Raw genomic sequence first — 24,536 nt, forward strand, 5'->3', positions numbered from 1 at the left:
AGTCTACACACAGCCGCTGCCAGCACAGACAGGAGGACATCGCGGTGCTGCAGGGATCGTGGCTGGTGAGTATACCGTACATATTCACTGCACCCCGCGCTGATGATGATGCGCGGGGGGGCAGTGAATACAGCCGCACATGATCACTCCAGGCTGTAGTTGCCAGGGGTGATCACGGCCGGCTGTTAATTATGCGCGCACCCCCCGCCCATCATCCCGCCTACCTGTGAGCGCTGGCTTCAGCACTGAGAGATGATGGGCGGGATGATGGGCGTGCATATTAAATGAGCGGGTCCACGTGGTCACGGCAGGCGCTGTTGCAGCCTGCTCATGCCCTCGATGACCCGCTCCACCGCAGCACCCTCATTCTCCGCAGCCCTAGATTCAGATTATAAGACGCACCCCCCACTTTCCGCCAACATTTGGGGGGGGGGAAAGTGCGTCTTATAGTCTGAAAAATACGGCGTAGAGCACTGGTTAGATGTAAATTGCGCCATACTGCAATCTTTGGGAAGCAGAATAAACAAATCAACAGCAGTTGAAGAATTTGCTTTATTTATTTATGTTTTACTCTGTATCCCATGCGATATAAGGCTATGTGTCCACGAGAGAATGTATCTGTGGATTTTTCTGCATCAAAATCCGCAGCTTTCCCGCAAAATCCGCACCTTTTCATAGGTGAGGATTTACCGCGGATTTGATGCGGATTTTTGTGCGGATTTTTTTTTTTTTCCCAATTTTAAAGCCAAAATCCGGAAGAAAATCCGCAACAATAATTGACATGTTGCAGATTTTTCCGGACGAAAATCTATACGATTTACGCTGCGGAAAAATCCGCAGTGTGGGTACAGCATTTCCCAAATGCCATAGAAATGGCTGGGGAGTAGCTGTGCTGCAGATTTTCGGGAAATCCGCGGCTTTTCCGCGAGAAATCCGCGGCAAAATCCGCGCATTTTCCGCAGCGTGGGCACATAGCCTAAGGGATTAGGCAGTTCTATCCCTTAGGTCAGTACAATTACAGCGATACCAGACCTACATATTTTTTTTTAGGTTTGGCGACTATCACACTAAAAACTATGTTTGACAAAATAAAGGTTTTTCTGCATCACCAAATTTTGAAGGCTATAGTTTTTTTATGTTTACTTTTACACAACAAAAACAATTTTCTAGAAAAAAAATATTTTTGCAATGCTGTATTTTGAGAGCTATAGCTTTTTATTTTTTCGCTGTTGGAGCTGTGTGGCAACTTGTTTTTTGTGGGACAAGATGTCATTTTCAACAGTACCATTTTTATTTATGTAAGACTTTTTGATCACATTTTTTGGCCAACTGTATGATGAAAAGACATGGTTTTTGCTACGTTTTAATTTTTTTTTTTTACAATGTTCACCGAAGGGGTAAACTAGTGTGGCAGTTTTATAGATTGGGTTGTTACGGACGTGGCAATACCAAATATGTGTACTTTTTTGTTTATTTTTTTTTACATAAATATACATATTTATTGGTATAATTTTTTCCATTTTGCTGTTCTTTAATTTCTTATTTTTTTTTACACTTTTTTTTACTTTTTTTTGCTTTTTTACTTAGTCCCTAGATGGGATATTAACTTTTTTTGCCCTAATCACAGCTATAATGTATTGCATTGCACAAGCATTGCAATACACTATAGCTGACAGTGTAGCTCTGACAGAAACATCTGGGATAATGATCCTGGCATGATCCCAGAGCCTTTCGGTACCTTAGTGTCCCAGAGGTCATCATGATGACCTCAGGTCACTATGGCAACGATTGGGCCCTCGTGATCATATCTCGGGGATGCACCGATTGGAGGGGAGAGATGATCCCTCTCCCAGACCCCTAAATGCTGTAATTGATATAGATCACAGCATTTAGTGGGTTAAAAAGCCAGGGACTGCATGGGTATTATCCCTAGTTGCGAGAGTTGAGGCTCAGGTGTTGAGAAATCCAAGTCCCAGGCAACGATTGTGCCGGGCACAGCTACTGTGCCCACATGATAGCCAGGAAGCACCCCATACTTCCTTGGTTGGGAACGCACTGACCATCAGGACATATGGAGTGAATCCAATGCTGGGAAAGTGTTAAATATAAGGATTATGTCTTCATACTGAAACTGCATTTTACATTAAATATGTATATTATGCACACAACCATACATTAATACACAATAACTCACTACAGACACTTCCAGTAAGCCAAGTGTACAAGAGTTTAACGCTATTCGCTTGTAGGTTAACCTTATATCTGCAGGTAAATAGCGTTCTTGACATGTCAGGTTCCCTTTAAGGCACAAAGCTGCTTGAATGTATATATAACTAGCAGGTGAATGTTATAATGCTTAAAGAAAAGTAGAATTCTGAAAATATTGTAATATTAATTAAAAAAATGTAATACTATTGAGAAAGAAAACTAAAACAATCATAGCTAAAGAAAGGAGAACAAAAAAAATGTATTACTAAATGTGTACAAACAGCACATGGCAGCAGTGCGCAGATTTCTCTTTGTAGCCTTGGATTTATCACTGAGGTGAGTGAACTTGAAACTTGTTGTTTAGAAAAGTGTTTTTTTTGTCCCTGATGAGTCAATTTTAATTTTCCAGTTAAAATTAATGTTTACTTTCTGTATTTGACCTAGACATGGGCACTAAGTTCACAATACTATTTTAGGCCTCTGCCACACTCACGTGAAATTCACGCACGTGCCGAGAGACACGTATTTCCCCTGCGTGTTGCGTGCAGGTAAGTACGTGTCTCTGGTACGTGCGGGACACGTGTGTTCTATGTGTGCTATCCGCGATAGCACACGTAGAACCGGTAATTAACATACTCACCTGGTCCTTCCTGCTGTCCGCGCTGCTGTCCGTGGTGCTGATCCTCGGTCTCCAGCCCTCCCGTCTCCCCGCTGCTGCTGCTGCCAGGCAGATTCTATGAGATTAATGAGCGGCGGTCGGCAGCAAGAGGCAGCAGCGGCAGAGACAGGAGGGCAGGAGAAGGTGAGTAAATGTTTTTTTTTTTCTCTGACACGTGTGTTTTCTCTGGCGGGTGTCACACAAGACCGCATCCACACTACACCCGTGTGGTATGGGTGCGGGCCGTGTGACACCCGTGCTGCCGGAGAAAAAACTGACATGTCAGCGCTTTGAAAAACGCACACACGTACAAACGCACACGGACACACGTTCCGTGTGGTTTTACGTGTGTGTGCCTGCTACAATAGGGTAGCATTGCTGAACGTGTCTCCGTGCTGCCGGTACGTGTAAAAAATGACAAACACATGCCGGCGGCACGGATGTGTGTCGCAGGGGCCTTAGCAAGGGTTCTATTTAGAGACTAGTGGACTTCGGCGTGGTCAGCCAAACTTTAAATTAAGTCCAATTTGGGACCCGGACTTGAACTGAACCTCACTGGAAGTCACTAATTGGGCAGTTTGGGTCTCCATCCACATGCACCCAGGCATAAACAGATCACTTCCAGGGACAGGAGGGCAGGATTTTCCATTTTTTTGGGGGGGTGCACACTACATCTGATCACACTGTTGTTAGTGAGCCATTGAAACACCGCAAGAGGCTCACACTGGGCTGAGCACCAAGTGTACCCGAGCACAGCAATGCTCGCACCAGTGAAGTTCATATGTGAAGCACCCGAACTCCGAACCCAAACTCAGCTTTTTTTTTATAAAAGTCCGAACACCGAACCTCGGTTTTGCTCATCTCTAGTTATGGTCTTTTTCACATTTTTATTAGTTATTTACACAGTATCTCTCGATTAATATTTATATACAGTTATTGTTTTAAGGCTGGATTCACACAATCATATGGCATCCAATGTGAGTGCATTGGATGTGATATGCTATTGACTCTTGTCTCCTGATGTGCTGCCAGCATGAGCAGAGTGTCATGCAACTGTGATTCAATCCTGCGATCGGATCACAACTGCAGAGGTGAGGGAGAGATTAATCTCCCTATGTTCATCACTGTCGGCTGATACGATTATCGCACTGCACTCAGATATCATCCGAGTGCAGTCCGATGTTTCACTCGCACCCATAGACTTGTATGGGTGAGAGTGACACGTCTCTCACTGACAATCATAGCATGCTGCAACTTTTCTCTCATCCAGAATCTCAATGTGAAAAAAACTGACCATCTGCTCTCCCCCATTAAATAACATTGGTCCGAGTGCCATACGAGATTTTCTCACATTGCACTCGTCCAAGTCATACGCTCGTGTGAGTGTACCCTACCAGCAGGTCCTGGAGCACATCTAACTCAGGAGTCTGCAAAGGCTTTTAAACTATCAGCTGATGTGTCATCTGATTCAGGTCCTTGAATTTGTGTCAGGTTCAAGGACCTGAATCCAATATCATCTGATCGGAAGGCAAACCGATCAGATGATGTGTCATCATCTGATCAGCTTGCCTTCCGATCAGATAATTTGGATCCGGATTGGACATCGCGGGACCCTCGACCCAGGACTACAGCGGAGGGGGGGTTCTTTAGTGCAATAAACATGGAGTCACTAATTGTGTTGTGTTTTATTTCTAATAAAAATATTTTTCTCTGTGTTGTGTTTTTTTTTATCTTTACTAGAAATTCATAGTGGCCATATCTAATAATGGCGTGACACCATGAATTTAGTGCTTAGGGCCAGCTGATAATATACAGCTGGCCCTAATCCCAATATTACCCAGCGAGCCAACCGATATCAGGGCCGCTGGAAGAGTTGGACACAGCGCCAGAAGATGGAGCTTCTATAAACGTGCCATTTTCTGGGGCAGCTGCAGACTGCAATTCGCAGCGGTAGGGCCTAGGAAGCTTGGGCCACCCTGTACTGAGGACTCCAGTCACCAGCTGCCTAGTTGTACCTGGCTGGACACATAAATTGGGCAAAGCCCGCGTCAGATTTTTTTAAAATTATTTTATAAAATTCATGAAATAATTAAAAAAAGGGCTTCCCTATATTTTTGGTTCCCAGCTGGCTACAAATAGGAAGCTGGGGGTTGGGGGCAGCCCGTACCTGCCTGCTGTACCTGGCTGGCATACAAAAATATGGCAAAGCCCATGTCGATTTTTTTTTTTTTTTTTTAAATTCGTTAAAAAAAAACCACACTGCATTTTCTATTGCTAGATAAGGGTAACCCAAATAGCTTGCTGGCTGCTAACCCCCACTGCTTGGTGTTACCTTCACTGGCAATGGATAATCCAGGGAAGCCCTTTTTACTTGAGTTTTTTACGAAAAAACTAATAAAAAATGACGTGGGCTTCGCCCAATTTTTGTTTCCAGCCAGGTATAACTAGGCAGCTGGGGACTGGAATCCGCAGTGCAGAGTGGCCCAAGCTTTATGGGCCCCCCACTGCTATTTGCAGTCCGCAGCAGCCCCAGAAAATGGTGCTTTCATAGAAGCGCCATCTTCTGGCGCTGTGTCCAACTCTTCTAGCTGTCCTGGTGCCGGATGGCACGCTGGGTAATAAGGGGTTAATACCAGGTTTGTTTTACCAGCTGGTATTAAGTCAGAGATTCTTAATGTCAGGCCAAGTTTGACCCGGCCATTAAGAATCTCCAATAAAGGGTTAAAAAAAGACACCACACAGAGAAAAAATACTTTAATAGAAATAAATACACAGACCCACTTAGGGACTCCATCTTTATTACTCCTTCTCACCCCTCTACGATCCGTCTTCTTTCTTCTCTCTTCTTCAACCGATGCAGCTCTGCTATATCAGAATGCACGGGGGGGAGGAAGAACACTTCTGCTCCCCGTGCTGTCTAATCACTCAATGAGTGAGCAGAGACTGCGGGTTGGTAAGCGGTGACGTCACCGCTGCCACCGTTGCCATAGTAACCTAACGAGCGGGTTACTATAGCAACAGTGATCTCCAAGCACCTGATTTCCGGCGCTATTCACCTGCATGAGCCAATGAATAGCGATGCCGGTAAACGATCTAATAGATCATCATTTTCCTGTCACTTTTATTCCAAAATGGAGATTGAAGAAAAGGGGTTGAACAAGGAAATTACATCAGAACACCTTTTTTTCACATCCAACTTTAATGAGCTGAAACAAGCAGTCAATTGTAACAAAAAAGCATGAAAATAAGTAGGAAAAAAAGCATGAAAAGAAGCATGAAAAAAAGCATGAAAAGAAGCATGAAAAAAAGCATGAAAAGAAGCACAAAAAAGCAGCTTTTTGTGTGCTGAAAAAAAAGCACCGTGGTCACATAGCCTATTATTTATCTGCGTTTGGTCTATGCCTCAATATTGCAACATTACTGTGCCCATAGGACTTTTTTTCATGCTTCCTTCCTTGCTTTATTTAACTGATGAAAAACAAGGAAAATGCATCCCAGCAAAGTCTATGAGAATCGAGATGTGCTGTGCCCATGATGCTTCTTTTTCCCTTGCTTTTTTTGTTGCTGAAAATAGAAGCAACATGTGAATTGTTTCTGCTTTTTTTCCTGTTTTTTTTTTCCTTATCTCAATACATAAGAAGAAGCATGAAAAGAAGCAAGAAAAAAGCATGAAAAAAGCATGAAAAGAAGCATGAAAAAAGCATGAAAGGCAGCACAAAAAAGCAGCATTTTTTGTGCTGAAAAAAAAGCACTGTGGGCACATTACACAATTATTTGTGTAGCAATTTTTCTTGTGCTTTTTAACCTTTACTCACTTTCCATACTATTTTTGGGCATACTGTTTGCCCTGTCACATACTTATCTCTCTGAAAGGAAAATTCCTCCCCCTTTTTTGTCACTAAGTATATACAATATAACTGTTTGAGACCTATTCAATCTACTGTTCTATTAGGCCATGTGCCCACGGGAGAAAGTAACTGTGGATTTTGCTGCGAGAAACCCGCAGATTTCCTAGATTTTCCAGATAACTCCACGGGTTTACGAAAGTACAGACACTCCCCATGTTATCCTATGGGATTAGGGGAGTGCTGTATCAATGCTGCGGTATTTGCGACTGCGGAAAATGCTGCTGAATTCCCGCAGCCGCACGTAACTACATGTCAATTATTCATGCGGAATTATCTGCCGAATTCCTGCCTTTCCACTATGGAGATACAGGGCGGGAATTCTACACGATATCCGCACTGTTTCCGCAGGTTTATTGCAACAATTTCGCAGAAATACCACATCAAAGGATAGCTGCGGTTTCCGGGGAGTTGCTGCGTGAACCTGCAGAAATACCTGCTGAAAAGTCCGCAGGTATATTCTTTCATGGGCACATGGCCTTACTGAGGTTGATTAGCACTATATTTATAGTCCTTGTTCTTCTTTTTATTATGTCTTGTGTATGATGTATCTTCTAATGTTTACCCTATGCACTTTGCACCTTGAAAAATATTTATAAAAATAAATTTTGTGATTTTGGGTTTTTTTTTAGCAATTTTTGCTTATGCTTTTCCTTTGATTAATGTTTAATATGAGCTGCTGTTCACCAATTGTGGGCCCCTCCCACTTTGGTCTTTATTTCCTGTCTATTAATGGAATTTAAGTTTTCATAAATTAAATTTCAGTGTGAATGTAGCTTAAAGCCATTATCATGTGTTTGGTTAGTATGCAGTGTGTGTGCGTTTCTGACAACACATGGACACCCAGGCTCGGACTGGCCCAAAGAAGAACAGGAGTATCCTCCAGTGGGCCCCTCTGCAGTGCTACGTCATTTGCCCCCTGAACACGGTCAGTAGTTATCACAATACACTTGACAGGAGATAGTATTCTTGGTTTGAAAATTCCAGCAACTCGACCAGGAAATTATAAAAACAACTTTCATTCCATATCTTTAAAATGTTCAAAAATAAGCATGTTTTAAAAAAAACATATGGTTCACCAATGCAGGGAATACGCTTACGCGTTTCGGACTGGAGAGTCCTTACTCATGAGTAAGGACTCTCCAGTCCGAAACGCGTAAGCGTATTCCCTGAATTGGTGAACCATATGTTTTAAGGACTCTCTAGTCCAAAACGCGTAAGCGTATTCCCTGAATTGGTGAACCATATGTTTTAAGGACTCTCTAGTCCGAAACGCGTAAGCGTATTCCCTGAATTGGTGAACCATATGTTTTAAGGACTCTCTAGTCCGAAACGCGTAAGCGTATTCCCTGAATTGGTGAACCATATGTTTTAAGGACTCTCCAGTCCGAAACGCGTCAGCGTATTCCCTGAATTGGTGAACCATATGTTTTAAGGACTCTCTAGTCCGAAACGCGTAAGTGTATTCCCTGAATTGGTGAACCATATGTTTTAAGGACTCTCCAGTCCGAAACGCGTCAGCGTATTCCCTGAATTGGTGAACCATATGTTTTAAGGACTCTCTAGTCCGAAACGCGTAAGTGTATTCCCTGAATTGGTGAACCATATGTTTTAAGGACTCTCCAGTCCGAAACGCGTAAGCGTATTCCCTGCATTGGTGAACCATATGTTTTTTTAAAACATGCTTGGTTTTTAACCATTTTAAAGATATGGAATAAAAGTTGTTTTTATAATTTCCTGGTCGAGTTGCGGGAATTTTCAAACCAAGAATACTATCTCATTTTTGATTATCCGGAATCAAGTTCCCTGCACCGTCCTTGATTGATTGGACTCCTCCAGACTTCACATATGCTGTGGTTCCATGAGCTGACAAAAAAAAAATTGTTTTTCATCTACTTGTTTCACTACAGTATGTACAGACAAAGAAAGTATCTCATCATTCATTTTTCAAACTGCCCAGTATATTATTATGTAAAATTTGTGAATGTAGTTGATCAGTTGGTCCCCAGAGTCATCGTTACTGGTGGGCCCCTGACACCCCGGTCTGACACCACACATGAATGATAATATGCATTAAGTTCAGAAATTTTGTCATGATTTCAGTTTTGCGTCTTCATTTTATGAGATGGCTCTCTTCTTCTGTCTTCCGATCCTGAGTTCCAAACATTGCATGATATAGAAATAAGACCCAAAACCAATGTCTTCAATTATCAATTTTATTTCTTATTTAAAGATAAAGTTTGCTACAGATGTTTCTAGAACTTTTCCTGCATCTTTTTTGGGGGGTATTTTTTACCTGAACTTCCTAAAAAGGTAATGATTTTGGAAGCAATCAGGTTTCATTGGCATTCTTTTGAATGATCATCCCTATAAACAAATTTCATGGTGCAGGTCTCTTTGTCGCTCAAGACTTCACATTCATTTCCTTCAATAACCATTGGAAAATCGATCCTGTGTACAAATAGCATATATGCTGTGTGTTAGAACAGATGTATAAAGTGCAACTCGATGCTTTATATTATGCATCTAAGTTAAAAAAAATTGTTTAAAAGAACAGAGAGTCCTCAGTGGTTGATACCTTTTAATGGATAACTGAAAAGATGGTAATAATTGCAAGCTTTCGAGACTACTCAGGTCTCTTCAAAAGCTTGCAATTATTACCATCTTTTCAGTTAGCCATTAAAAGGTATTAACCACTGAGGCCTTCAGTTCTTTTAAACAATTTTTTTATCTCTACTGGCTAACACGGTACAAAGATATATTTTACTTGCATCTAAGTTAGTCTTACTAACCACATTAAGGCTATGTACGCACTTTGCGTCGTCGTAGTTGCAGTTTAAAACACATATTTTAGCAGAAATTTTCTTTGCCAAAGTTTGGTCGGATCACAAAAACACAGTAAATACGCATGCTTTTTTACCGCGTTTTTACCGCGTTTTGACAGCTTGTTACCTGCTTTTTGGTTGCTTTTAGTCAGATGCGTTTTGATTATAAAGAAACTGGTAAATTAATTTTAAATAAACACTATGAAAAAATGGAAAATAAAGATAACCAATATCATGATTTAAATTATGCAAAAATTAGATTAAATTAATATAATATTAACTATTTGTTAATATTTATGTTAAAATTAACGAAAAAATATGGATTTTCAATCTTTTAATTGTCGGACTATGTGTGTGTGTGTAAAGGAACAGATCATTCCATTAATATTTAGTCAAAGAACATACGTTTTCTAAGTCCAAAACGCATGTTTTCAGCATCCTAAAAGCATGTAAAACGCTAGAATTTTGAGTTTTGATGCATTTTGACATTTCTCATTGACTTCAATGTTATCAAAACACAGCCAAAATGGCAAAAACAATTGGCATGTTGCTTCTTTGAACGCTAAGTTTTGCCCAAAATTATGCAAATTAAATGCAGCGTTTAGAAAAGCAAAGCGCACAAGAAAGCTCAATGTCTCATAGACTTTGAAAAGCAGAACAAAGACATTTTGGCATGAAAACGCTGCAGTTCAAAACGCAGCTGAAACGCAGGTAAAAACGCAAAGTGCGGACATAGCCTTACCCTTATTCTGGACAAGGCACATTTTGGGAATTTTCCTTAAAGGGGTTATCCGGCTTATTTTGCTTTTTTTATTTACACTATTGGGCTACATTGGGGCAGGTAATTAGATAGTGACCACTTACCTGCCCTGCTGTCAGCCCCTCTCCCCAGGCTCAAAGGGGTCATGTGACTGCTCCTGCTGTGATTTTGCTACTTCCGGTCATTTCATGTCAACATGGGCAGGACCATGTTGACATGCAAATCTTCCACTGCATGTTGCCGCCCTGCTGGGCGGGTATGGTGCGATGAGCCCCGCCCCCTTCCTGTGCGCTGCTATCTCTGCACTGTATGTGCTGGACAAACACAGGGATGCCCTCTCTGTCTAGGAGACTGTGAGTGCTGTTTTCCCAACAGTGTCCTCAGCTCATTATGTTGTATGGTGCTTGGGCAACTGTGACCCCCCTCCCCAGTGCGCTGTCTCTGTGATGAATGCAGCCTCCCGTGCTCCTCGCTTCTGAAAACAGTCAGAAGCGGGGATGTCACCTGACACCAGCGAACAACAGCACTGAGCTCTGTATAGCTCAACTGTAAGGACACTGCAATCATCACAGCACGGAGAAGAGACAGCATGCTGCATGGGTGAGAAGAGAGAGCGAGCGGGTGGGGGGGGATTTCCAGAGAAGAGCGTGCACGGCTGATAGAGTGGGGGGCTAGAGAAGAGATCATGGGTGACACAGCAGGGGGGCAGAGACGAGACTTCATGGGGGTGAGAGACAGGGAAGTGCTGGGGGGCAGAGGAGACAGTGCAGTGGGAGAGAAGAGAGTGCATGAGGGGGATTATGTATAATATATTATATAACTCTAGGTGTGTGTGTGTGTGTGTGTGTGTGTGTGTGTGTGTGTGTGTGTGTGTGTGTGTGTGTGTGTGTGTGTGTGTGTGTGTGTGTGTGTGTGTGTGTGTGTGTGTGTGTGTGTGTGTGTGTGTGTGTGTGTGTGTGTGTGTGTGTGTGTGTGTCCTATAGACTCACATTAGGGGCTATATATAATTTTTATTACCTAGTGCTCATTTATCTATCAGGTGCTGGGGCAGAGAATACTGACAGGGAATGTGTGTGCAGGGGGTGTGGCTGGACACTGAGGCCGGGGGCGGTGCTAGCTGTGACTGTGGGTTTGGCAGTCAAACATCACTATATGGAGATAAGGTATGCACTCCAGTGACTATGCAAGGGGAATACATGAAATAGCAGAAACTGCTGTGTGAATGCTATTACATGTATTCCCCTTACATAGTCACTGGTGTGCATACCTTATCTCCATATAGTGATGTTTTTTAGGTTTTTGCACCCAGTTCAGACATAGAATGGAGTTCCAAACGTTATTCCTTATTTGGCAGTCAAACATGTCATGTTAGGTTGTGCTGAATGTAAACAAGGAGCTGCAGAGAATAAAGTGAAAAATCAAGAGAAACAAAAGTTAGAAAACAAAAAAATAATGTAGGGGGTGTTTTATATGACAAGACAGCACAGATTAACTTACTTTTTATTTTGGAGTTTATGTCGGACAACTCCTTTAAATGCAGTATAAATAACTGCAAAAACTTTTCTCATTCAGATAAATAATTTTAGCATGTTATTTTTGTGATACATGGGGCTTAATTTATATTTCATTTTCATACTCTCTTTTTAAATTTTTTGCAGATATTGGTGGGAAAAATAAAAGAATTACATTTGTTTTTGACATTTTCTTATTTTTTTATCATTACAAAGGACAAATAAAATACATTTTCAAAATGGTTCCTCTTTCTGTAACTACTATTATTCATATACCAGACACATTTTTTTCTGATGGGGGTGGGGTAAGTAAAACCAATCTGGCTTGATAGCAGTTTGGTTTTTTTTATTTTGTAAATAATATTTATTTGTTTATTTTTCTATTAATTTATTTATAATATTGTGTCACCCATATTGTCATAAAACATTTTTTACGAGACATTTCAACATTAATTTTGTTTACCTACTTTCTGCTGTTATTTGAGCTGATTATCCCCAATTAGGGTATGTGCGCACGTTGCTTTTTACCTGCTTTTTACCTGCTTTTTTGCTGCTTTTTCTTCTGCGCTGTTTAATGCCAAAATGGATGTGTTCTTCTATTCAAGAAAAGTCTATGGGAATTTGGGTTTCTTGTTCACACTATGTTGTTCAAAATGCTGCCTTTTTGTGGCAGAACTTTGGTCAAAAACTCAGCTTTTCAAAGAAGCAACATGTCAATTGTTTTTGCCATTTGGGTTTTGCACTGCAAAGCTGAGTTTTTGACCAAAGTTCTGCCACAAAAAGGCAGCATTTTGAACAACATAGTGTGAACAAGAAACCCAAATTCCCATAGACTTTTCTTGAATAGAAGAACACATCCATTTTGGCATTAAACAGCGCAGAAGAAAAAGCAGCAAAAAAGCAGGTAAAAAGCAGGTAAAAAGCAACGTGCACACATACCCTTACAGTGGAAATGCTGTCTCCTAGCTGCATAGCAGATGTGACTAGATCTCCTAGGACTGAGCACCTCCTGCTCCCGCCCTAGATCCGGCAATAATATGACATGAGCAGTGGCGTAACTACCGCGGTCGCAGCGGTCGCGATCGCGACCGGGCCCGGGCGGTTTGGGGCCCGCGGGGACCCGGCAGATCAGCAGCCAGCTCCTCTCAGTGAGAGAGAAGCTGCGCTGATCTATCACAGTGCACGCGCCCACTATATGACCCGCTGCCGCCCCCGACACCGGGCCCTCCTGCCCGATGTCAGCGGCGGCACCGGGGCCCCCCTCCCCCGTCACCGCGCACAGTAATAATGAAGCAAAGAGCGGCCGGCGCCGCTCTGCATCATCATTCTGCCCCTGTGCCTGTGCGGTGACGTCACTCCTGTGCGACTGCTGTGCTGAGTGCACAGAGCGCAGGGAGGGAGGACGCCGACCGCAGCACCGGGAGGACGAGCAGCAGTGGAAGGAGGAGAGCAGGGACTCGGGAGTACAGCATCAGTGGAACAAGGAGACGTCAGGACAGAGCAGCAGTGGAAGGAGGAGAGCGGTGAGTACTTGTTTTTTTTTTTATATATATATGAGTACACGGTGGTCAGAGGCCTGGAGTGGGGAGGCTGCATTATACTGTACATGGAGGCCTGGGGTGGGGAGGCTGCATCTGTACATGGAGGCCTGGGGTGGGGAGGCTGCCTGATACTGTACAAGGAGGCCTGGGGTGGGGAGGCTGCCTGATACTGTACAAGGAGGCCTGGGGTGGGGAGGCTGCATGATACTGTACATGGAGGCCTGGGGTGGGGAGGCTGCCTAATACTGTACAAGGAGGCCTGGGGTGGGGAGGCTGCATGATACTGTACATGGAGGCCTGGGGTGGGAAGGCTGGATGATACTGTACATGGAGGCCTGGGGTGGGGAGGCTGCATCTGTACATGGAGGCCTGGGGTGGGGAGGCTGCCTGATACTGTACAAGGAGGCCTGGGGTGGGGAGGCTGCCTGATACTGTACAAGGAGGCCTGGGGTGGGGAGGCTGCATGATACTGTACATGGAGGCCTGGGGAGGCTGGCTGCATTATTATACATGGAGGCCTGGGGAGGCTGGCTGCATTATTATACATGGAGGCCTGGGGAGGCTGGCTGCATTATTATACATGGAGGCCTGGGGAGGCTGGCTGCTATATTATACATGGAGGCCTGGGAGGCTGGCTGCTATATTATACATGGAGGCCTGGAGAGGTTGGCTGCATTATTATATATGGAGGCCTGGTGAGGCTGCATAATAAACATGAAGGACACCTTATACATTGAATATAGAGGTGTAATATACATAGAGGTCTATGAGGCTGCATTATACTGGAGGTCTATAGGGCTGCATTAAAATGGAGGTCGGGGGGGGCTGTATAATACAAAATGAAGGGACACCTTATACATGGAATATAGGGGTGAATTATACATGGAGGAGTATGGGGCTGCATAATACCATCTGAAGTTTTATGGGGTTGTGTTATAATACATATAGGACTATGGGGGCTGCATTATAATATATGGAGGACTATGGAGGCTACCTTATACATGGACTATGGAAGTGCATTATAAAACATGGAGGACTATGTGGTGCAGTATAATATATGGAGAACTATGGGGTGAATTTTAATACATGGAGAACTATGGGAAATGCATTATAATTGAAGGGCTACTTTATACATGGAAGATTATGGGGGTGCATTATAATATATGGAGGGCTATGTATCTGCATTCTAATATATGAAGGGTTATGTGAGACCCTTTATACAATTATTTGGAAGGCTATGTGGGGGCTGTTATAGTATTTTGAGAACTTTATACAGGGGGGACAAAGATACAAGTATGGGATGGAAATGTTTTGTGCTGAGGGAAAAAGGCTCTTTCCCTCAGCAGCCAACTTTCCCATGCTCTGCTATACATCTCTCAGCACCCAGCTTTCCCATGTTCTGATATACATCTCTCAGCACCCAGCTTTTCCATGTTCTGATATACATCTCTCAGCACCCAGCTTTCTCATGCTCTGATATGGGAAAGCTGGGTGCTGAGGACAAGATAAATATCAGAACATAGGAAAGCTGGGTGCTGATAGAGGGATTTCAGGGTGCTGTGGGTGAGAGCCAAGTGTCAGCGTCATTATCCTGTACCCCGAGTGTCAGTGTCATTATCCCTTACCCTTACCCCATACCTCCCAACCGTCCCGGATACAGCGGGACTTTCACGCTTTACGTTGTTTGTCCCGTTGCCACGACCGGGACGGCCGGCTCCCGGGCTCCGCCCACCCACTCTCTCTCCGCCTCCCTGCTTTTCCCTCCTACCATCCCAGTAGACGTGGCATAACAGAGAGGAGCGCTGCCTGTGCTGCTGCTGGTACAGTAAAATCTCCCCAGCGCTGATTTCCCGCCCTCCCCCCCCCCTCACCCCCGGCCGGAGCCTCTCTGTGCGGTCGGCCGGCCGCCTGTCTGTGCGGTCGGCCGGCCGCCTTTCTGTGCGGGCGCCCCCCGGCCGCCTGTCTGTGCGGGCGCCCCCCGGCCGCCTGTCTGTGCGGGCGCCCCCCTGCCGCCTGTCTGTGCGGGCGCCCCCCTGCCGCCTGTCTGTGCGGGCGCCCCCCTGCCGCCTGTCTGTGAAGGCGACCGGCCACCTCACTGTGTGGGCGACCGGCCGCCTCACTGTGGCTCCCTGCGTGTCCATGCTGGAGGCCCGCCGGCTGCCTGCGTGTCCATGCTGGAGGCCCGCCGGCTGCCTGCGTGTCCATGCTGGAGGCCCGCCGGCTGCCTGCGTGTCCATGCTGAATGGGTGTGGATGGGGAGTGGATATGGGCGTGACTGTGAAATGAATGTGGTTAGGGGGCGTGGCCTAAAAATTTGCCCTTCTTTTCCTTCTTTAACCCTTTCACGACCGGCCGATTTTTCGCTTTCCGTTTTTTTTTTTCGCCATTCTTTTTCTGAGAGACGTAACTTTTTTATTTTTCAGTCAATATGGTCATGTGAGGGCTCATTTTTTGCGGAACGAGCTGTACTTTTAAATGAAACCATCAGTTTTACCATATTGTGTACTAGAAAATGGCAAAAAAATTCCAAATGCTGAAAAAAATTTGCAAAAAAAGTGCAATAGCACTATGGTTTTTGAGATATTTTATTCACTGTGTTCACTATATGGTAAAAATGATGTGTGGGTGTGATGCCTCAGGTCAGTGCGAGTTCATAGACACCAAACATGTATAGGTTTCCTTTTATATAAGGGGTTAAAAAAAAATCGGAAGTTTGTCCGAAAAAAGTGGCGCACGTTTTACGCCATATTCCGTGACCCGTAGCGTTCTCATTTTTCGGGATCTTAGGCTCAATGACGGCTTATTTTTTGCGTCTCGAGCTGACGTTTTTAACGGTACCATTTTTGCGCAGATGCTACGTTTTGATCGCCTCTTATTGCATTTTGCGCAAAAGTTGTGGCGACAAAAAAACGTCGTTTTGGCGTTTGGAATTTTTTTGCCGCTACGCCGTTTACTGATCAGATTAATTGATTTTGATAGATCGGGCGTTTCTGAACGCGGCGATACCAAATGTGTGTATATTTTTTATTTTTTTAACCCTTTAATTTTCAATGGGGCGAATGGGGGGTGATTTGAACTTTTAGGTTTTTTTGTTTTTTTTTTAATTTTTTAAAACTTATTTTTTTACTTTTTTTTTTTATTTTACTAGTCCCCCTAGGGGGCTATTGCGATCAGCATTCCGATCGCTCTGCAGTATCTGCTGATCACAGCTGGAAGGCTGTAAACAGCAGATACGCTGTCTTTCTCTTTTGCTGTGCCCCGGGCACAGCGAAAGTGAAACCAATTCATGTGTAGTACAGGAGTCATCACATGACCCTGTACTATCATGACAACTATCGGGAGTCACGTGATCGCGTCACGTGACTTCCGGTTTCGGCGGTAAGTAAAACTTTACCGCGATTGCGCTTATAATGGCGCTGTCATGTATTGACAGCGCCATATAAGGGGTTAATCGGCACGAGCAGATAACGATTCTGCTCGTGCCTAGCAGGCACACATCTCAGCTGTGAAAATCAGCTGAGATGTGTGCCGATCGCGGCATGCTGCCGCCGGAGGACCGCGGGCAGTAAGATTATGTCATTTAGGACGTAATTTTACGGCCCGCGGTCGTTAAGGGGTTAAAAGTTGGGAGGTATGCCTTACCCCAAGTGTCTGTGTATGTGGAGGGGGGGCCCAGGTCTAAACTTTGCACCGGGGCCCATCCAACTCTAGTTACGCCACTGGACATGAGCACTTCATATTACTGAATACACAGCTCTTAGATGGCAGAGATGGTAATAAACTGTTCCTGCCTTCTGTATGGAAGCTCAGTTATGTTTGACAGCTCGCTCCCTGATCCAGCAGCTGCCCATTATCAGCAGCTGCTGGAGCAGGGAGCCAAATGTCAAACATAACTGAGCTTCCAATTACTGTATACACAGCTCTTAGATGGCAGAGATGGTAATAAATTGTTCCTGCCTTCTTTATGGAAACTCAGTTATTTTTGACAGATGGCTTCCTGCTACAGCAGCTGCCCGATAATGGGCAGCTGCTTTACAATGCAGTGACATTTTAGAACATATGGAACATTTGATGTTGAGCCTTAATGGGAATGAGACTGAAAGGTATCATAAGGCTATGAACGCACTTTGCGTTTTTACCTGCATTTCCGCAGCGTTTTCATGCCAAAACGCATGCGTCTTGGTTTTCCATGATAGTCTATGGAAAATGTTGATTTCCTGTCCGCACTTTGCGTTTTAAAACGCTGCGTTTAATTTTCATATTTAGTGGCAAAAACCATGCGTTCAAAGAAGCAGCATATCAATTGTTTTTGCCATTTTGGGTGCGTTTTGCTAACATTGAAGTCAATGAGAAATGGCAAAAACCAAGAAACTTCAAAATTCCTGCGTTTTACCTGCTTTTTTGGTGTAGAAAACATGCATTTTGGACAAACAAAACGCATGCTTCTAACATTAAATTAATGGAATAATATGTCCCTTTACACACACACATAATCCGACAATTAAATTTAGGAAAATTATGATATTATTGATATTTTAGCATTAAATATTATAAAACCGCTATAATTTCATGAAATATAACTTTTTTCTTTATTAAATCTCAAAATATATATGTATTGGCTTTTTTCCTCTTTTTTCATTCTGTTTGACTGTTTAAACTTTGTTTAGCAGTGTCTCAATGTTCAAAACACATCTGTAAAAACGCAGGTGGAAAAGCATGGAAAAAGCGCTGCAAACGCATCTAAAACGTGGTAAATACGCATGCGTTTTTAGCGCTAAATTTCTGGAAAAGGCAACTTTGGCCAAATCAATTAAGGCAAAAACGTGCGTTTAAAAATGCACCTAGAAAGACGCAAAGCGCGTTCATAGCCTAACAATCTGTGTGCTGCTATGCAAAATAAGTTGGCGCAAAGTGAGCAACATGAAAAAATACATGAAACAAACAACCAGTTGAATCCAGTAGACTGTATACTCGAAATTTTGGATACTTTTTAAAATATATTGGTCGGCTACAGTTTTTATTTATTTTTTTATCAAATAAAATAATTAACTTACATTTTACAACAGCCCAACATCCCATCAGAATCACATTCGCATTTCATACAATCCTTTGTTACCCAGTTACTGTTAAATTTATGGACTTCACCCTCGAAAAAACAACCTGCAAGTAATTGAAAAATACATCATTTTAGAAAGCATGCTATAACTTTTTTAAGGAGTGTAAGGCTATGTGCGCACTTTGCGTTTTTACCCGCGTTTCCGCTGCATTTTTGCGGCTGCGTTTTTGTGCCAAAACGCATGCGTTTTTGTTTTCCAGCAAAGTCTATGGGAAAAGATGAATTTCTGTCTGCACTTTGCTTTTTTTTCTGCAGCGTTTAATTTGCATATTTTTGGTCAAAAACCATGCAGAAAAAGAAGCAGCATGTCAATTGTTTTTGCCATTTCTGCAGCGTTTTGCTAAGGCTATGTCCGCACTTTGCTTTTTACCTGCTTTTTTGCTGCTTTTTCAACTGCAGCGTTTAATGCCAAAATGGTTGTGTTCTGCTTTTCAAGCAAAGTCTATGGGAATTTGAGTTTCTTGTCCGCAGTTTTTTTTACAAGCATTTATAGTGATAAAAATGTTTAAAGTAGGTTCAAATCGTTAAAAGATGTAATCCGATCTCCAAGATACTATCCTAATATGTAATATGTGTAGTAGTAATAATAATAATAATAATATTAGCAAATACCGCCAATTAGGAATTTCGTATAGTTTTCTTGATATAACCATGCCTCTCAACTCAACTATTGAAGTAGCTTAGGTATCCATGGTTACGAGTATAGAGATGATCGAATACTTCGATTATTCGGTTTCGCGAATATTTTTCTAATACCTCGCTGCTATTAGAATATTTGCAAATATTCGAAGTGCAATGTACAGTCATGGCCAAAAGTTTGAGAATGACACCAAAATTATATTTTCACATGATCTGTTGCCCTCTGGTTTTTAATTGTGTTTGTCTGATGTTTACATCACATACAGAAATATAATTGCAATCATATTATGAGTACCAAAAGGTTATATTGACAGAATGAGTTAATGCAGCAAGTCAATATTTGCAGTGTTGACCCTTCTTCTTCAGGACCTCTGCAATTCTCCCTGGCATGCTCTCAATCAACTTCTGGATCAAATCCTGACTGATAGCTGTCCATTCTTGCATAAGCAATGCTTGCATTTTGCCAGAATTTGTTGGTTTTTGTTTGTCCACCCGTCTTTTGATGATTGTCCACAAGTTCTCAATGGGATTAAGATCTGGGGAGTTTCCTGGCCATGGACCCAAAATCTCTATGTTTTGTTCCATGAGCCATTTAGTGATCACCTTTGCTTTATGGCAAGGTGCTCCATCATGCTGGAAAAGGCATTGTTGGGCGCCAAACTGCTCCTGGACAGTTGGGAGAAGTTGCTCTTGGAGGACATTCTGGTACTATTTTTTATTCATGGCTGTGTTTTTAGGCAAGACTGTGAGTGAGCCGATTCCCTTGGCTGAGAAGCAACCCCACACATGAATCGTTTCAGGATGCTTAACAGTTGGCATGAGACAAGACTGGTGGTAGCGCTCACCTCTTCTTCTCCTAATAAGCTGTTTTCCAGATGTCCCAAACAATCGAAAAGGGGATTCGTCTGAGAAAATAACTTTACCCCAGTCCTCACCAGTCCACTCCCTGTACCTTTTGCAGAATATCAGTTGGTCCCTGATGTTATTTCTGGAGAGAAGGGGCTTCTTTGCTGCCCTCCTTTAAACCAGGCCTTGCTCAAGCAGTCTCTGCCTCACAGTGCATGCACAAGCACTCACACCAGCCTGCTGCCATTGCTGAGCTAGCTCGGCACTGCTGGTAGTTCGATCCCGCAGCTGAAACAGTTTTAAGATACGGTCCTGGCATTTGCTGGTCCTTCTTGGGCGCCCTGGAGCCTTTTTGGCAACAATGGAAGCTCTCTCCTTGAAGTTCTTGATGATGCGATAGATTGTTGACTGAGCTGCAATCTTTGTAGCTGCGATACTCTTCCCTGTTAGGCCATTTTTGTGCAGAGCAATGATGGCTGCACGTGTTTCTTTAGAGATAACAATGGTTAACTGAAGAGAAACAATGATACCAAGCACCAGCCTCCTTTTCAAGTGTCCAGTGGTGTCATTCTTACTTAATCATGACTGATTGATCGCCAGCCCTGTCCTCATCAACACCCACACCTGTGTTAATGGAACAATCACTAAAACAATGTTAGCTGCTCCTTTTAAGGAAGGAATGCAATGATGTTGAAATGTGTTTTGGGGGTTAAAGTTCATTTTCTTAGCCAATATTGACTTTGCAAGTAATTGCTGTTAAGCTGATCACTCTTTAAAACACTCTGGAGTGTATGCAAATTGCCATTAGAAAAACGTAAGCAGTAGACTTTGTAAAAATTAATATTTGTAGCATTCTCAAAACTTTTGGCCATGATTGTATAAAGTATGGGAACCCATGTTGGTAAATGACCATGTGGAAATAAATATTATAGATAAAAACAAATGTTTTAATTTGAAAAATAATTGAACCAGTAGAGCTATATATATATATATATATATATATATATATATATATATATATATATATATATATATATTTAGAAAAATTGAGATCCAGAAAAAAGGTGAAATTTCACCCCAAAGTTATAAAAATCTTCTTTAGTAATCCATTATGTCATACAAAAAATAGAAGGAACTCTACACAAATAATATGCAATCCAGCAAGGGACTACATGTTTTAGCGCTATGCGCCTTCTTCGCGGTCCTACTTCAAGTAGGCACGTGAAGAAGGCGCATAGTACTGAAACATGTAGTCCCTTGCTGGATTGCATATTATTTGTTTGGAGTTCCTTCTATTTTTTGTATGACATAATGGATTAATAAAGAAGAAGATTTTTAGAACTTTGGTGAAATTTCATCTTTTTTCTGGATCCCAATTCTTCTAAATTTCTATTTGTTTGGGCATAATCCCTGCCTGGATCCCTGCAGAGCACAAGGTGAACACCAACCATTGCATAGAGGAACTCCTTTGTGGTGAGCTGGCTACATGTTTTATACATTGTTTGACATATATATATATATATATATATATATATATGTGCCCTGATAGGTTTAAGAAGTGGGATTTCTTACCTTATAATTGGGGTTGGGACCATCAGTTGTGTTGTGCAGAAGTCTGGTGGATACACAGCTGATAGTCCTACTGAATAGACTGTTAGAATTTGTATTATGGCAAGAAAAAAGCAGCTAAGTAAAGAAAAACGAGTGGCCATCATTACTTTAAGGAATGAAGGTCAGTCAGTCTAAAAAATTGGGAAGAACTTTGAAAGTGTCCCCCAGTGCAGTGGCAAAAACCATCAAACGTTACAAAGAAACTGGCTCACATAAGGACCGCCCCAGGAAAGGAAGACCAAGAGTCACCTCTGCTGCAGAGGATAAGTTTATCTGAGTCACCAGCCTCAGAAATCGCAGGTTAACAGCAGCTCAGATTAGAGACCAGGTCAATGCCACACAGAGTTCTAGCAGCAGACACATCTCTAGAACAACTGTTAAGAGGAGACTTTATGAAGCAGACCTTCATGGTAAAATAGCTGCTAGGAAACCACTGCTAAGGATAGGCAACAAGCAGAAGAGAGTTGTTTGGGCTAAAAAACACAGGGAATGGATATTAGACCAGTCAAATCTGTGCTTTGGTCTGATGAGTCCAAATTTTAGATCTTTGGATCCAACCATCGTGTCTTTGTGTGACGCAGAAAAGGTGAATGGATGGACTCTACATGCCTGGTTCCCACCGTGAAGCATGGAGGAGGTGTGATGGTGTGGGGGTGCTTTGCTTGTGACACTGTTGGGGATTTATTCAAAATTGAAGGCATACTGAACCAGCATGGCTACCACAGCATCTTGCAGCGGCATGTTATTCCATCCAGTTTGCGTTTAGTTGTTCCATCATTTATTTTTCAAAAGCCCAAACACACCTCCAGGCTCTGTAAGGGCTATTTGACTAAGAAGGAGAGTGATGGTGTGCTACGCCAGATGACCTGGCCTCCACAGTCAGCAGACCTGAACCCAATCGAGATGGTTTGGGGTGAGCTGGACCGCAGAGTGAAGGCAAAAGGGCCAACAAGTGCTAAGCATCTCTGGGAACTCCTTCAAGAGTGTTGGAAGACCATTTCCGGTGTCTACCTCTTGAAGCTCATCAAGAGAATGCCAAGAGTGTGCAAAGCAGTAATCAAAGCAAAAGGTGGCTACTTTGAAGAAACTAGATTTTAAAACATATTTTCAGTTGTTTCACACTTTTTTGTTAAGCATTTAATTCCACTTGTTTTAATTCATAGTTTTGATGCCTTCAATGTAAATCTACAATTTTCAGAGACATGAAAATAAAGAAAACTCTTTGAATGAGAAGGTGTGTCCAAACGTTTGGTGTGTACTGTATATATATAACTCTTTGTGTCTCTCAAATCTATGTTCCTAGGCTTACTGACAAATGGGGCTACATAATTCCCTCATATGATCTTTATTGATTATGTAGTATGTGATCTCTTTCTTTTGTTTAACCCTTGATGGTTATCCAGGCTAGTTAGCGCAGTAGTATATAGATTATATGTGTTTTAGTCTCCTACTGACAGATCTTGTCTCCTACCACCAGCTTTAGCTGTAGTAAAATTGTAGTATTTTTACTGTAACAGTTCTTATTGAGCGTGGGTGCTTTTTCTTGATAGTATCTTTCTAATGTTGATCAGGTATGCTGTAGGTGATGCAGTATAAGCATATTCTATTACTTACCATCTACAGGTTTTCCTTGAAATTCAGGCAACTCCTTAAAACACCATGCATTGCAAACAGTCAGGCAAATCCCAGCAGCAAACACAATCACAAAGAGATGTTTCTAAAGGGTATAAAAATAATTCTAATGAAAACTGTTCAATGTCTTCTATACTGTTATTAGGTGTGTTACGAGTGTATGGCTGACTTAATAGTAAATCATGTAAAATCTCCAGTATCCATACCTGTGATATTGGTCTATTTGTAAAGCTCCTTTGAGTTCAGCTGTATTAAGTTCACGTTAAAAATAGTCTTTCAGATGACATTTCTTTTATATATTCTCCCATCTAACATTTATTTACTTGTGATCTCAGCATCCATCTCTCCTATACTCTGGTATGCCAGTTTCCATCTACAGCACTGATTCCAGCAATCCTCAAACCTCAATGTTTCAATCAATATTCATATCTCAATCTATTTCGCTAATTTCTCCCAAGCCTCCCCCATCCTCTGATACTCACTACCTCAGACAACTGAAATCTTCAGACGCAACCTGAAAACTCATCTCTTCAGAAAAGCATATAGCCAGGGGCGTAACTACCGCGGTCACAGCGGTCACCATTGCGACCGGGCCCAGGAGGTCAGGGGCCCGGCAGCCGCCCGGCAGATCAGCAGCCAGCTCCTGTCAGTGAGAGAGGAGCTGCGCTGATCTGTCACAGATTGCGTGGCCACTATATGACCCAATGCCGCCGCCGACACTTGTGTGTTTGTGTGTGTTTGTACATATGTGGAATGACACAATAGGGGACCAGTATGGGACATTTAACACGTGGTGGAACAAATTGTCTGCATTGCAATGATTTCCTATGGGAAAACTTGCTTTGCTGAACGAGTAACTTGGTTAACAAGCACACTCCCAGAACGGATTGTTCTCGTTAACCAAGGTTCCACTGTACAACAAAATGTCAAATATGTTTTCTTCCTGCAGGAATAAATAAGAGCAGTTATATACAGACTTACCATCTTCTGTAGTTGTGAGTAAGCGCTTTGTACTTAGTATCGTTTGAGTTTTGAGCTTTATACTGGGGTTTATCATATGTTTTGTTTTTGTTTTTTTAAATTTTATTGGAATTGTGTAACGTCACATTCTTTTGTGGGTGGTTGAAATCAAATATATACTTAAGCTATTATATTTACTGTTTTGTTCTTGTGATCTGAGCACCTGGTCTATGAAGATAATAATCTGCAATTTGCAAATCGGTCCACAAAACAGAGCAAACAACATTTTAGTGTTAAGTGTAGAGTTGCAGCACAGACGTTTCT

At 42.5% G+C, this 24,536-nt stretch overlaps 1 protein-coding gene across 1 annotated transcript; it reads right to left on the reverse strand.

Annotated features, from left to right (window-relative positions):
• Positions 1-8,973: 8,973 nt before the first annotated feature.
• On the reverse strand, positions 8,974-24,319 carry LOC142309795 (beta-microseminoprotein-like). Its single transcript, XM_075347250.1, has 4 exons — positions 24,234-24,319; positions 23,235-23,337; positions 18,463-18,568; positions 8,974-9,222 (listed from the first exon to the last, which is right to left on the reverse strand). Exons 1-4 carry the CDS (start codon positions 24,234-24,236, stop codon positions 9,111-9,113), a joined length of 324 nt encoding a protein of 107 aa, XP_075203365.1. The 5' UTR covers positions 24,237-24,319; the 3' UTR covers positions 8,974-9,110.
• Positions 24,320-24,536: the final 217 nt, after the last annotated feature.

The sequence above is a fragment of the Anomaloglossus baeobatrachus genome, chromosome 5 (assembly GCF_048569485.1).
Source record: "Anomaloglossus baeobatrachus isolate aAnoBae1 chromosome 5, aAnoBae1.hap1, whole genome shotgun sequence".
Lineage (NCBI taxonomy): Eukaryota > Metazoa > Chordata > Amphibia > Anura > Aromobatidae > Anomaloglossus > Anomaloglossus baeobatrachus.

Excerpts from the sequence above, each read along its gene's own strand:
- LOC142309795 (XM_075347250.1), bottom strand. Across the intron at positions 18,569-23,234 it reads TCAAGGAAAACCTGTAGATG|GTTGTTTTTTCGAGGGTGAA; the intron begins GTAAGTAATAGA and ends AATTACTTGCAG. Across the intron at positions 9,223-18,462 it reads ATGTTGGGCTGTTGTAAAAT|GATCGATTTTCCAATGGTTA; the intron begins GTAAGTTAATTA and ends ATTTGTACACAG.